The following is a 14,956-nucleotide window of genomic DNA, read 5'->3' as shown; positions in this document are numbered from 1 at the left end:
AAAAAAAAAAAAAAAAAAAGAGCTTAATGAAAGAGGTAAAAAAAGGCTAAATGCAAAATTTGAGTGCCACTTGGCAGAACCTCATGCACTCTCACATGAGGCCTTTGAGAGAGAGACATTTTGTAACAACTTTTATTCTACAATATTCCTCCAATTTTTTTTTTTTACTCATTTCTTGAACTAAATAATTATAATGGTTATGTATGTGTGCAATTTATAATTGTTGTTTCACTACATATTTATAGCCTTCTCAAGGTAAGATTTAAAAAAAAAAAATCATAAAACCAAAAATAAATGCAAAAGAGTAACATGACCATGAAAATCAAATAATTTTTGTTGTGTTCACATATTAAATACTAGGAAATAAAAGTATGCCCTTTTGGATATACACTACTGTAAGTTTCTTTAAAAAAAACAATCTCTCATATCCTCGTGTGTGTGTGTGTGTTAAAAATACTTAGGGCTTGTTTGGTTTAAAAAAAATGGTCACTCAATTTTCATCACTCATCACTCATTACTTATCACTCATCACTCATCACTTAAAATATCCAAATTTCCTAATTACACCCGTTTGGCACATATTTTCAACTTTTCATCACTCAATTTTTTTTTACTTTTTGTGGGACCCATTCCTGAGTAATAGTCAAAGACTGCTGTTAGCCTACCCGCCAAACCCTCATCTCCCACCATTTTCTTCATTGCACATTTCATTTTGCCACCACCACAGTCATAGATTAACACAAAAACTTCATTCACAGTTTAACCAAAGAAGTACAAACAACAAAAACTCTCAACAATTTAACACCATCTAAAGCAGCTCATCACCCCAAATTGAAAACTCCATTCATACTTATTTATGATACACCACGAAATAAAAAAGAAAAAAAGAAAAAAAAAGAGAGAATCCAAATAAAAAACGAGCTTCCAACGGAGCTGTTCCCGGCGCCGACAACAGAGCTTCCAAATCGAATCGTTGCTGTGGATGCCGTTTTCGACGCTCCAGCCAAATCGTTGCTGTGGATGCTGAGAAGATCGTTGCTGTGGTTGCAGATTTTGACGCTCCGACCAGATCGAAGAATGAGTATGATAGATCGACAAGGGTCGACGTTGCTATGTGATCAAAGATTGATAAATGAAAGAATATATTTACTACCAAACAGACCTATATATTTTTCAAGTTTGTAAAATATAAAGTTAATTAGAGATGGATAATTATTTATTATATAAAATGATAGTTTGGATTTTCTCTATTTTGAGATATTTTGCACTTTTAAATTATTCACTCGATAGAGGTTATGATCTATAATAAACNTTTATCCTTCGTTGATCAACAGGTCTGGTTCCGATCGCTCGAGCTGCTTATCGGGCCTCGATCCGACTCCGACTCGACCTCCCGCGACCTCGACCTCCCGCCCCCTCTCTCCCTATACTCTTTCCCACCCTTCCTTTCTCTCCGATCAACCCCTCTCTCTCTCTCTCTCTCTCTATCTTTCACTGTGGTCTGCGCTCAAAACGCATCGTTTCGATTGATATCTCATATACGAAAATAGGGAAACCCTAGGGTTTGTGAAAATTAGGGGATTTTGTATTTACAGAATCAGAGAAAGAGAGAGAGAGAGAAATGAGAGCAGGTTCGCAGCGTGGTAGCCGATCAATCGGCGCGGAGAAACACCTTGCTTTTATAGCAGGGATCTCATGTTTTTTTTTTTTTTTTTTTTTTTAATTTCTGGGTTTATGTAATTGGGTTTAAGTTTGTGTTCTTGTGTGTTCTTGATCAATACACACTTAGATCTCCAATTCATAAAATTTTTAATTTTTTATTCTGTTTTTAATTTTTTTATTTATTTAGTTAAAATTAATAAATTATTTTTTTTAATTTATATGCTGACGTGGCATTTTTTAATGTCAAAAAATATTTTTTTATTATTAATTAGGCCACGTGGACATTAAACAAATATTATTTATTATCGCCGTTTGTCACGTCAGCAATATCCGTTTCTGATGTAACGGCAAGGACCAAAACGGAACCGTTTTTCAGGATAGGGACTAAAAGCGGTAAAAATAAAATTTAGGGACTAAAATAGAAATCGCCTAAAAATGTAGGGACTAAAATGTGCTTTTCGCCTAAAAAATATTAAAAATAGGTCCCGTAATACTATTCACACATTTAAAAATTATTTTGCTACAGTGTTTTTAGTTTTTAGTTTTTAGTTTCAGCAACAATAAGTTCAATCCAAACCGACCCTTAATTTCCCATTAGATTTAGAGCACAAACAAAAGAGAGCAAAGGAAGGACGTTCCACATTCAAGCTATTATGCGCTGGAGTTGGTTCATGCCATATCATCATTTCTTTATTAAAAGAAGACAGGAAAGAGAGGAAAGAGAGAGAGCGTTTTACTTTTATGAGAATGGAAGCGTGTTACTTGAGAAGCTGATTGCCTCTTGCAATGGCAAGCCTATTCCCATCCGTACCTTCTCCGCTCAGCAGCTCTTCCAAGCAACCAACAACTTTTCTTCTGAAAAGCTGGTAATGGGGCTCTCTATTTGGTACAAGGTTTCTCTTGAAGGACGAATGGTTCTCATTAAGGCTTACTTTGTTCGCAATGCCAAGCCTATTCCCATCCGTACCTTCTCCCCTCAACAACTCCGCCAAGCAACCAACAATTATCCTGCTCAACATCTGGGAGTTTATTGGTACAAGGGTTCTCTTGAAGGACGAATTGTTCTCATTAACCGTTTAGATTATGATTTGGCCGATTTAGCCATCAATGATTTAGTGATTTCTGCACAAATGAGTGGACACAGCAATGTATTAAAGCCCATAGGCTGTTGTCTCCACACTCCAATTCCCATTTTAGTGCTTGAATTTGCCGCCAAAGGTTTCCTTGCAGATCGAATTTTTGTCTACCGTATTACTGAACTACAACATCAGCCGATGGTGTGGGAGAGAAGGTTAAAGATTGCAAGGCAGATTGCTCATGCTCTTTCTTATCTCCATACTGCCTTCCCAAGGCCTGTCATCCACATGGCTATAAAAATGCACACTATCTTATTAGGTGAAAATGATGTTCCCAAATTGTCCAGCTTTTATTTTTCTGTATCAATTCCCGAAGGTGAAGCTGACGTGGAAGCTTATGACTGCTTTCGACATTTTGGTTTCTGCGCTCCTGAGTTTGAAGCAACAGGCAAGGTAACTGAGAAAGCTGATGTATATGATTTTGGTCGGATTCTTCTAGAACTTTTAACTGGAGAGGATTCTCTTAATATAACCCGATTTACAATTGATAAAGATTCTAGTTTAGTAGCATACATACATAACCGTGCTCAAGCTAGTTGCATAAACGAGATTGTGGACCCTGCAATCTTGGCTGAAGATGGGGATGGAGGTGCTAGTTTACAGCATCAATTACAAGCTGTGGTGGACCCTGCCTTGACATGTACAGAGGAAGATCCACAAACAAGGCCAACTATGGTTGATGTCACCAAACAACTCAGACGGATTGAGAGGTTCGTTCCATCAGTAATTATTTACTCACTTGATTTCATCCAATCATATGTTATAGATAAACAGATTCACATTATTGCATATCCAAATGATTTAGGCATGACAACAAACAAAATTTACTCACTTGATTTTCAAACAAATGGCCATGGATGGAATTTAGAAAAGTTAAAAAAGCTAATTTGATGACATTATTCAATCCCCATTGCTACTAAGAAGCAGTCCTAACAAACTGGTATGCATCTTAAGTAATGAAGGAGAATTCTCTATGAGATCAGCTAATCGTATTTCTCAATCACACAGGTTCACACAAACCTGCTGATGTATATGATTTTGGTCTGTTTCTTCTAGAACTTTTAACTGGAGAGGATTCGCTTAATATAACCCAATTTACAATTGATAAAGATTCTAGTTTAGTAGCATACATACATAACCGTGCTCAAGGTAGTTGCATAAACGAGATTGTGGACCCTGCAATCTTGGCTGAAGATGGGGATGGAGGTGCTAGTTTACAGCATCAATTACAAGCTGTGGTGGACATTGGCTTGACATGTACAGAGGAAGATCCACAAAGAAGGCCAACTATGGTTGATGTCACCAAACAACTCAGACGGATTGAGAGGTTCGTTCCGTCAGTAATTATTTACTCACTTGATTTCATCCAATCATATGTTATAGATAAACAGATTCACATTATTGCATATCCAAATGATTTTGGCATGACAACAAACAAAATTTACTCACTTGATATTCAAACAAATGGCCATGGATAGAATTTAGAAAAGTTAAGAAAGCTAATTTGATGGAGAGCCATTTAATGACATTATTAAATCCCCATTCCTACTAAGAAGCAGTCCTAACAAACTGGTATGCATCTTAAGTAATGAAGGAGAACTCTCTATGAGATCAGCTAATGGTATTTCTCAATCACACAGGTTCACACAAACTGGTGAAGTGCTTTTGGGAAATTTGCAGAATTTAAAGCTTCATGAGCGTTTTGAAGAGCATGCTTCTACATCATTGAAAAGGAATGCTTCTAGTGATGAAATCCAAGCAGTGGACGAAGCCTCTAAAAGGACTCTTGAAGTTTAATTGTGATGCAACTGAATGATGACAGAGCTTGTATGGCAGTTTTAACTTGTCATTGGGAAGTTATCATTATGGCAGACCCTTAAGGTATGTATTGATGCTATAAGAACTAGAGGATAGGTTGTTATTGGCAAAGGAGTTTGATAATTGTTCTTTTGTTTGAATAAAAGGAATGCAAACTAAGCAGTTCATAGTCTTAGTAACTGGCTATGTATAGTGGTTTGTTGGGGAAAAAAAGGCTTCTGTACTGTTTGATTGGTTTGTAAATTTTCTTTTTCCAGAATATATATGATTTCTCAATTTAGTTTGGCAAACCTTTTTCTTTTTTCAAAATAGTCTTAAATTTTAATCATTCATGTGAATTTGGGTAAAAAAATTCATTAAATAACTTATTGCTCCACAATTGATCTTCTAATTGGCATAATTGCAGTTAACACCTTCCCTTTGAATGAGATAAATATTGTTATCCTAAAAAGTATGAAACAAAAATGTCTTTATCCTAACAAACAGAGATGTGCTTAATCCTTCTCTACTTTTACTGCTCCAGTTCATTGTTATCCTCTTAAATTCAAAAGGCACCTTCCGATGGGACTTTGCTGGAGAAATATAGTTGCATAGGGTTACTTGAACTTTGTACAGTAGTTGAGAGAAACATCAAAGAAAAAACTCTAGGTCACACACTCACACTAACTCATTTAATGTGCAAAAACTCTAATCCAATTGCCTTGGGTATCAATCTATGCTAAGACAGATATTTGGCATTGTGAAACATATCCAGATGCCTTATCCCACAATCACAAAGGATAGTCACAATAGGACCAATACGGTTTGCCAAAAAAGCAAGTGTTGTTGGTGCAAACACTAGGCCACTTGATGATGGAGGATTGACAATAGGTTTTATTTTATTTGAATTTGATTTGGTTTGAATTCTGATTTTATTGCTGAATTATATGTAATTGACTTTTTTGTTTCTTTCCTTATTGATTCTAGCTTTGGAGGTCCTACTTCAAAAGGCTCCAAAAATAGAGGCAAAATATTGTGGTATGGTGAATTTGATAATAGATAATATTGAATTGAAATTTTTCTCTAACTTGGTGGTGATTTCAAGCAGCCTTAAGTGGTGAAGCCCTAGGCTTGTTACGTTCTTTCTTTATAAATCCCTAGACAAGTTTACAAACCTTGTACTGCATCAAATATGGTAGCAAAGCAAAATTTGATTCATGTACCGAAATTAACACCCAAAATGACCGCAACTGTATGCAGCTTTTGAAACCAGCCTCATCGAAGCATTCAAACACTACCCCCCTCCTCAGTCAATCATATCAATCCACATTAGGATCTCAACTAAAACACCACCGCCAAGTCCGCATCAACTTGTATTGGTCCTTGCCTTGACATGTACTGAGGAAGATATAGAGAAAACGCTAACAATGATTGATATTACCAAAGATTTGGGGCAGATTGAGAGGCTTGTTCCATGGTTGATTATTTCTCATTTGGTTCATCAAAGTACCTTTCCAGCTAGGCTAACCTCTTATTTGAGCGTTGAAAATTCAAATTTTACTATGAAATCAAGTTTCCAAAAACACAATTTCAATGTAAAATGTGTTTATACTGAAGTTGTGTTTTCAATTTGGTTTGGAAAACCTTGTTCTCTTTACAAAATAGTCTTAAATTTTAATCATTCATGTGAATTTGGGTCGAAAATTCATTAAATATCTTATTGTCCCACAATTGATCATCTAACTGAAATAATTATAAAAAAAACACCTTCCCTTTTTGATTGAGATAAATATTGTTGTCCTGAAAGTATGAAACAAAAATGTCATTATCCTTACAAACAGAGATGTGCTTAGTCCTTATCTTGTATTATTGCTCCAGTTCATTGTTATCCTCTTAAATTTAGAAGGCACCTTCTTAGGGAACTTTGATGGAGAAATATAGCTGCATAGGGCTGCTTGAACATTGGTAGAAGTGGAGAGAAACAGCCAAGTCAAGACTCAAGGTCACACTAACTCATTTGATGCCCAAAAACTCTAATCCAATCACCTTGGGTATGAATCTACACTGAGACAGATATTTGGCATTGTAATACATACAAAGATGTCTCATCCCACTATCACAAAGGATAGTCACAAACAATAGCATGAACACACACACAGACAAAAAGAGTTTTGTTGGTGTGGACACTAGGCCATTGGATGATGGAGGATCAGGGATGGACATCAAGAGCCACAGTAACAAGTTTTATTTTTGAATTATAACATGTTCACATTGTTGCATATCCAAATGTTTTAAGCACGCCAATAGGTTGATTTCAAGTCTTCCTATTTCACAATGGCTCAGAAGTTAAGAGATTGAAAGGCAGAACTTAGTTGATTTTCAAAATGCTTTCTTGTTTATAATGGCTCAAAGGTTAGAGATTAGAAGGAAAGCCAAGCAAGATAAGTAGTATTCATTGTTAATATCCTTCTACAATGATGCTCTAAGAGTCATATTCACAGTAAAATGAACTAACTACTCAAATTTGTCTAGAAAACTTATTTCCTCCTGACATTGCCGTAGACCATAATAACTGGTATATTGGCATTAATTCATTCAACTTCACTTGACAAAATGATTTCAATCATCCTTGTACGCAGCTTTGAATACAATATACAATATTCTGGATTCTGTTAAGCAGGAACATATATTGAAATGCATGCAAGATTAATGAATGATTCTTAATGAAATAAATGGTCTTTCTTTAGCGAGCCAGCTTAGTTATGAACTGTGTGGTAATGTAGTTTCCTTGTTTCTCCAAAAGACCGCCTTTCAAACATAAAGTTTGTTTGTTTGTTTGTTTGTCTTTACATCATAAACGCAAACTTTTGGCTTTAAAATCTCATTATTCACTTAAAAATTTTAAGAACAACTTTTATTTTGTTTTAATATCCTGTTTACAGTGTGTAATAACATTCCAAGATTGTGTGAGACTTTAAGAACACAAGGGTGGTGTGTGTATATATATATAAAGTGCTGTGTGAGTTTGAAAGTGTGTCCAAGGAGAAGCTTTGTGAGAGCCATGACAAGTTACGATGAAAATGGAGACCCTAAAGCAATGTCACTTGAGAAGACTCAATCCAATACTAACATGACTGGTAACTCCCTCTCTCTCTCTCTCTCTCTCTCTAACACAAACACACAGAAAATAGAGTTTCATAATTCATGATTCGTTGCATTTTATGTCATGATTCATGAATGCCACATGTATGGCTGGGTATGCATGCATGAAATCAACCTCATTACCAAACATGTTTTGTTTCAATTGATGTAAACTACGTTTCTCTTGGATTTGTTGTGTAGTTCTACTTCATGGGAATCATAGTTTACCCTGGTTTCATAATTCACCACCCTTTTCTTTTTTGCTATGATCGATGAAAATTGCATGTATGTTGGGTATGCATGACATCAGCTTTAGCACAGAACATGTTTTTCTTATAATTAGTGAGCATTATTATTATTATTATTATTGTCCACTCAAACAAATTTATTATTATTATTATTATTATTATTATTATTTGTTGTGTAACCTTGTCTACTACATGTTTTGTTTGTCATTCGTGTACTATACAGAATATATTGTGAGAAGAATTACTTTCTTGATCACAATAGCTCATTATTTAATCTGGTATTGTTTCTTAACATTCAACGAGAAACATAGCTCTGAAATATTATTAAAGTTGACACAAAATTTTGTTTAAATCCATGATAACAGAGGCACTTAATTTATTTATTTTTTTTTTTACTTTCATTCAATTCTATTCATCTTAATAATTTCAGAAATAAATTTTTAAAGAAGTAATTTTATTTTTTCTTTCAAATTTTTTGCATTTGACTTTTAATAATGTGGTCATTCTATATAAGCAGGGGATGAAGACAATGATAGCCCAATTAAACAAGTTAGACTTACAGTTCCTCCAACAGATGACCCAACACAGCCAACATTGACATTTCGAACATGGGTTCTTGGATTGATATCATGTGTTGTTCTTTCTTTTGTAAACCAATTTTTTGCGTACCGCCAAAATCAGCTGTCAATTACGCCAGTCATAATACAAATCCTTGTGCTCTCACTAGGGAAGCTAATGTCTGCATATCTTCCATCAAAGCCAATTCGAGTCCCACTCACAAACTGGTCCTTCTCCTTGAATCCAGGGCCATTCAATTTGAAGGAACATGTTTTGATCACCATTTTTGCTAATTCTGGGGCTGATGGGGTGTATGCACTTCATATTGTTACTGGAGTCAAGGCTTTCTACCACAGGAGTATCTCTGGTGTAGCAGCCTATATACTATCACTAACTACTCAGGTATATTTGGATTCTGGTTTCATTTTAATGGAATTATGGCTATAGCCAACTGATCCTGTTTCTCACATAAAGAATGTATGATACAAGAACTTGTTTGTTCACGTTAAGAATTAAGCCACTAGTAAAAGGTTGTACCTGGTGCACAAAGCTCCAATTTTTCGGGATCTAGGATAGATAATTGATAGACAGTCTTACCCCTCATTAGTTTTGGAGAATACAAGCTGCTCTAATGTGAATAAAAAAAGTGTCCTGCCATCAATGTATTACAATAAATGCTTCTTAGAGTTTTATTCCTACTACATAACCCTTTTTCACATGAACTTTTCAGATGCTTGGTTATGGATGGGCTGGACTGTTCAGAAAATATCTTGTTGACTCACCTTATATGTGATGGCCTGAAAACCTGGTCCAAGTCTCTCTTTTCAGGTACACCATCCTTTTTTTATACTGAGATTGCTTATTTTAGAAGAAGAATTAGTTCAATGTTTAGTTGACAGATTGGTCTTCCTTGTAATGAACCCAAGTATTATTTGAAACGTAGGGCATTGCATGAAAAAGAAAACAGACCTAAAGGAGGACTTACAAGGATACAATTCTTCTTCATGATTTTCGCAGCAAGCTTTGCTTATTACATTGTTCCAAGCTATTTTTTCCCTTCAATATCAGCTATCTCCCTTGCTTGTTTGATTTGGAAGGACTCAGTCACAGCCCAACAAATTGGTGGAGGGATCAGTGGCCTTGGACTAGACTCATTTGGCCTTGACTGGTCCACTATAGCTAGCTTTTTGGGCAACCCCTTAGCCACACCTGGGTTTGCCATTTTTTTTTTTTTTTTTTTTTTTTTTTTTGTCATCTAGAAAATATTAATGGTGGACAAAAAAGGGAAAAAATCCACAGTACAGTAGAATCAACAAAACATCAAATTGGTAGAATTGGCCCAATCTTTTTCCCATTGGTTTCATTTCTCATCCTATCAAGTATCAACTAAATATATCACTTTACAAAAACAAAGACATGCACTTACCAAGACATTTCAACAGCTTCCAAATCTGCGCCTCTAAAAGCCCCGTCAAGTTTTGCCGTCATGAAATTCTGTGATAATCTATTTATTCCAAGTTCTTCTGTTATCGTGTCAAATGGATTCTTAATTCTTTGTCCTCTCTGGTGTGCACTGTGCATTGCCCCTCCTTGTAACCTTTTTGAATAAACTAGAACCAGGAAAATCTATCAAGAAGCACTTATGGTTTGGATTCTTTTCCTGCTGGACATGTGCTAAGGGATTCATTCACTAATTTAATATGAATGTTTAAATGAAAGGAGGGAAAATAAATTGACTTGGAGAATATGGAAAGACCAGCCACTGCCTGTCCTGTGCCTGCAGCTGTGACAAATGCATCTAAACTACCCAGTCTGTTGCCAAATCTCAGGCCCTGTACCCTCATATTGTGCTCAGAAGTTTGATAGATTTTCAAAATGATCAACAAAGAAGCGAACTTTACAATTATGTGGTAGAGCCAAACTTTGTTTCTCTTCACCAGTTGTGTAATCAATGGTTTGTTCCACAAGGTTTCCTTTCATTTGGTCAGCTTCTCTATGCTTTGATGCTGCCTCATTCGCTTCCAGAGCCCTTCTCCTTGCAATATTCACAAAGTGGTCTATGTTTGTAATTGAGGCAGGTCTTACCCTTTCAACAATAGCTCCAAGGAATTCAAGTGTTTGAGACTTTAGAGAAATTTGCAAAGAGAAGAAAAATTAAGTAGGTTGCATTTTTTTTTTTTAACTGAAGGTTGCAGTTCAAAAAAGAGGGGCAAAGAAAGCTAAAGGGAAAAAAGAGGCTATGTCATATTTGAGTAGTTAGACAGGCAGTCATTGATCTCCTCCAGCTTTCCTTACCAAGCCAACATATTTTGAAATCTAAAAATTCTTCACAGTTCAGAGTCTTCAGGCACCTACAATAATTGGATCCTACCTCTCAAAAACAGACGTGAGAAATTGGCTACAATAATTGTAACACCCCATAGCTCTGAAATATTATTAAAGTTGACACAAAATTTTGTTTAAATCCATGATAACAGAGGCACTTAATTGATTTTTTTTTACTTTCATTCAATTCTATTCATCTTAATAATTTCAGAAATAAATTTATAAAGAAATAATTTTATTTTTTCTTTCAAATTTTTTGCATTTGACTTTTAATAATGTGGTCATTCTATATAAGCAGGGGATGAAGACAATGATAGCCCAATTGAACAAGTTAGACTTACAGTTCCTCCAACAGATGACCCAACACAGCCAACATTGACATTTCGAACATGGGTTCTTGGATTGATATCATGTGTTGTTCTTTCTTTTGTAAATCAATTTTTCGTGTACCGCCAAAATCAGCTGTCAATTACGCCAGTCATAATACAAATCCTTGTGCTCCCACTAGGGAAGCTAATGGCTGCATATCTTCCATCAAAGTCAATTTGAGTCCCACTCACAAACTGGTCCTTCTCCTTGAATCCAGGGCCATTCAATTTGAAGGAACATGTTTTGATCACCATTTTTGCGAATTCTGGGGCTGGTGGGGTGTATGCACTTCATATTGTTACTGGGGTCAAGGCTTTCTACCACAGGAGTATCTCTGGTGTAGCAGCCTATATACTATCACTAACTACTCAGGTATATTTGGATTATGGTTTCATTTTAATGGCATTATGGCTATAGCCAACTGACCTGTTTCTCACATAAAGAATGTTTGATACAAGAACTTGTTTGTTCACGTTAAGAATTAAGCCACTAGTAAAAGGTTGTACTTGGTGCACCAAGCTCCAATTTTTCGGGGTCTAGGATAGATAATTGATAGACAGTCTTACCCCTCATTAGTTTTGGAGAATACAAGCTGCTCTAATGTGAATAAAATAAGTGTCCTGCCATCAATGTATTACACAAAATGCTTCTTAGAGTGTTATTCCTACTACATAGCTGTTTTTCACATGAACTTTTCAGATGCCTGGTTATGGATGGGCTGGACTGTTCAGAAAATATCTTGTTGACTCACCTTATATGTGGTGGCCAGCAAACCTGGTCCAAGTCTCTCTTTTCAGGTACACCATCCTTTTTTTATACTGAGATTGCTTATTTTAGAAGAAGAATTAGTTCAATGTTTAATTGACAGATTGGTCTTCCTGGTAATGAACCGAGTAATATATTTGAAATGCAGGGCATAGCATGAAAAAGAAAACAAACCTAAAGGAGGACTTACAAGGATACAATTCTTCTTCATAATTTTTGCAGCAAGCTTTGCTTATTACATTGTTCCAAGCTATTTTTTCCCTTCAATATCAGCTATCTCCCTTGCTTGTTTGATTTGGAAGGACTCAGTTACAGCCCAACAAATTGGTGGAGGGATCAGTGGCCTTGGACTAGGCTCATTTGGCCTTGACTGGTCCACTATAGCTAGCTTTTTGGGCACCCCCTTAGCCACACCTGGGTTTGCCATCATCAATATTTTAGTGGGGTTTATGTTGTTTGTCTATGTCGTTATCCCGATTGCTTATTGGAGTAATGCATATGATGCCAAGAAGTTTCCTATCTTTTCTTCCCACACTTTTGATCACACTGGACAACCCTACAACATATCCTGAATTCTGAATGAGAAAGCATTTGATATTAATCATGCAGCTTATGACAGTTACAGCAAACTTTATCTAAGTGTGTTCTTTGCTTTTACTTATGGTTTGAGCTTTGCTACTCTAACAGCTACTCTTACTCATGTTGCCCTCTTTAATGGAAAGTAAGCTTCTTCTTAAAATCTTCTATTCTATTCTCTTGCAAAAGTTCTATTTAGTTAAAAGCCTTCTCATGATTTTCTCCATTTGGGTAAAAACATTGAGCAGAACAATCTGGACACTCTGGAAACAGACAGCAAGTGCAACAAAAGATAATTATACCGATGTGCACGCGAGGTTAATGAAGAAGAACTATAAACAAGTCCCTCAGTGGTGGTTTTGTACCATTTTAGTTTTAAGGGTGGCTCTTGCCATGTTTGCTTGTGAAGGTTTTGACAAACAGCTGCAACTCCCATGGTGGGGACTATTAATGGCTTGTGGCATTGCGCTGTTTTTTACTTTACCCATTGGAATAATTCAAGCCACAACGAATACGGTATGAATAACCCTAACCATCCTTGTATTTCATTGATAAAAGACAACAAACATTCATTCGAATGAGTTAATTACATTCTACATTATTTTGCATCCAATTTTTACAGACTACAATTCTCAATATGATGTATTATTGTTAATTGCAGCAACCAGGGCTAAACATGATCACAGAATTGGTGATTGGGTATATTTATCCAGGGAAGCCCCTCGCTAATGTGGCTTTCAAGACCTATGGCTACATTAGCATGTCACAAGCACTCTACTTTGTTAATGACTTCAAATTAGTTCACTATATGAAAATCCCCCCAAGGTCCATGTTCATTGTGCAGGCAAGTTAATTAATACCAGTAACAATTATATGAAATTTTGTTTACTATTTCGATATAATGACACTAGTTGTTAATTTACATTCTCAGTTAGTTGGAACACTTGTTGCTTCAAGTACCTACTTTGCCACGGCATGGTGGCTTCTCTCAAGCATAAAGGACATATGTGATCCGTTATTATTGCCTGAGGGGAGCCCTTGGACATGCCCTGGGGATGATGTCTTCTACAATGCTTCCATCATTTGGGGAGTCATAGGTCCACTCAGAATGTTCAAAAAATATGGTATCTACAAAGAGATGAACTGGTTCTTCCTCCTTGGCTTCTTAGCTCCTATTCCTGGCTGGTTTCTCTCACGCAAGTACCCCAACATCAAGTGGCTTAGACTTATAAACATGCCTATCATCATTGGAGCTACAAGTAGCATGCCACCAACTAAAGCAGTGAACTATTGGGCTTGGGGAGCTGTCGGAATTTTCTTCAATTTCTATATTTACAGAAAATTTAAGGCGTGGTGGGCTAGACATGCCTATGTCTTATCTGCTGCTTTAGATGCTGGGGTTGCCTTTTTGGGTATCATGCTTTTCTTCACTCTTCAATCCAAGAATGTAATTGGTCCAGAGTGGTGGAAGCTGGACATGGATCATTGTCCATTGGCTTCATGCCCCACAGCTCCTGTGATTGTGAAAAAGGGGTGCCCTGTTTTTTGAGAAGATTAAGGTTTACGTCTTGGGCTAATGTGACATTCAATGTCCTCCAATGCCTGTTGAAGTTCTAGTTCACCAATTTGATATATATTTCTGCCTGTTGGGATAAGTCATTGTAAAGATGCAAGTCTTTTTGGTAATTAAATATTTATTTTTTCAATTTCCAAGATTGGTTTGCAAGTTTGCATTAATCTGAAGCGGCTTGTTATAAGAAAGAATAATTATTTTTTAATATATAAATTATTGAATTTGTTTATTGTTCTACAAGTGGAAGGATGGAACCACTATCAGTAATCTCTCTATGCAAAAAAACCATCTTTAAAAAAGAAGCCAATAAGATAATGTCTAGAAATGCAAAATAAATTTAGACGATTGTATTGCATCACAACACTACCAAATTTGTTGCAAACTGACAATTTCATGCATTCAACCCATATTACCAGATAGGAAGAGCACCATATGCAATAAGCTCCTTCAGATCATGCATTGCAACCATTCCAGAACCACTTAAAGCACATCTGAAGTAAACTCATCAAAAAATATTTTAAAAGTAGCAAATTAGCATGACAACATTGTCTGAAAATAATGCACATAGATTTCTCAATACCTATTCTTGAAAATGATGTGGCGTACTAATTTTGAAATGTTGTGAAATTATTGTGGCTTTTTGTTTTGTCCATAGCATTACTTTAAAAATAATCTTACCCCCTCCTCCCAATGCAATCCTTAACCCCTTAAACCTATAAAAAAAAAGAAGAAAAAAAAAGAAACCCAAATAACAACAATAAAAATCAACCCAAACAACAAGATTAGGCCAAATAACAATAAATAAA

General features: G+C 35.9%; 3 protein-coding genes and 1 long non-coding RNA gene across 6 annotated transcripts in view; 3 read left to right on the top strand and 1 right to left on the bottom strand.

Annotated features, from left to right (window-relative positions):
- Nucleotides 1-14,956, bottom strand: part of LOC136064715 (uncharacterized) — a 31,557-nt gene that overhangs the window by 3,651 nt on the left and 12,950 nt on the right. The window lies entirely within an intron of this gene.
- Nucleotides 2,248-14,956, top strand: part of LOC112006876 (serine/threonine-protein kinase ZRK1-like) — a 43,738-nt gene continuing 31,029 nt past the window's right edge. The window contains exons 1-2 of one of the 2 annotated variants that reach the window (XM_065766791.1): nucleotides 2,248-3,286; nucleotides 3,356-3,508. In XM_065766791.1, the coding sequence (XP_065622863.1) occupies nucleotides 2,316-3,286; nucleotides 3,356-3,508 (1,124 nt within the window). In that variant the 5' untranslated portion in view covers nucleotides 2,248-2,315. Of the gene's footprint in view, nucleotides 3,509-14,956 lie in introns of both variants that reach the window. The other variant, XM_065766790.1, reaches the window with a different exon arrangement.
- LOC112016722 (oligopeptide transporter 1) lies at nucleotides 3,968-14,283 on the top strand. Its single transcript, XM_065766794.1, is given in 8 exon segments — nucleotides 3,968-4,125; nucleotides 4,439-4,589; nucleotides 11,162-11,608; nucleotides 11,936-12,033; nucleotides 12,150-12,722; nucleotides 12,826-13,093; nucleotides 13,239-13,421; nucleotides 13,509-14,283. Coding segments are annotated over 8 exon segments (2,376 nt in total). The 5' UTR covers nucleotides 3,968-4,087; the 3' UTR covers nucleotides 14,127-14,283.
- Nucleotides 4,610-9,758, top strand: LOC111994034 (oligopeptide transporter 5-like). 2 transcript variants are annotated; one of them, XM_065766792.1, is made up of 6 exons: nucleotides 4,610-4,679; nucleotides 5,583-5,633; nucleotides 7,538-7,732; nucleotides 8,502-8,944; nucleotides 9,273-9,370; nucleotides 9,486-9,758. In XM_065766792.1, exons 3-5 carry the CDS (start codon nucleotides 7,657-7,659, stop codon nucleotides 9,333-9,335), a joined length of 582 nt encoding a protein of 193 aa, XP_065622864.1. In that variant the 5' UTR covers nucleotides 4,610-4,679; nucleotides 5,583-5,633; nucleotides 7,538-7,656; the 3' UTR covers nucleotides 9,336-9,370; nucleotides 9,486-9,758. The 2 variants fall into 2 exon arrangements, with proteins under 2 accessions (XP_065622864.1, XP_065622865.1); XM_065766793.1 differs by having other exon boundaries at nucleotides 9,469-9,758.

The sequence above is a fragment of the Quercus suber genome, unplaced genomic scaffold, assembly GCF_002906115.3.
Source record: "Quercus suber isolate HL8 unplaced genomic scaffold, Cork oak 2.0 scaffold_745, whole genome shotgun sequence".
NCBI classification, from domain to species: Eukaryota; Viridiplantae; Streptophyta; class Magnoliopsida; order Fagales; family Fagaceae; genus Quercus; species Quercus suber.
This window is presented reverse-complemented; position numbering and strand designations above follow the sequence as displayed.

What these genes read in the sequence shown, in the direction of transcription:
- LOC111994034 (XM_065766792.1), top strand. Translation starts at nt 7,657, where the DNA reads ATGACAAGTTACGATGAAAATGGAGACCCTAAAGCAATGTCACTTGAG. An exon ending in ATCCAATACTAACATGACTG is followed by an intron (nt 7,733 to 8,501) that starts GTAACTCCCTCT and finishes CTATATAAGCAG; the next exon opens with GGGATGAAGACAATGATAGC. An exon ending in TACTATCACTAACTACTCAG is followed by an intron (nt 8,945 to 9,272) that starts GTATATTTGGAT and finishes TGAACTTTTCAG; the next exon opens with ATGCTTGGTTATGGATGGGC.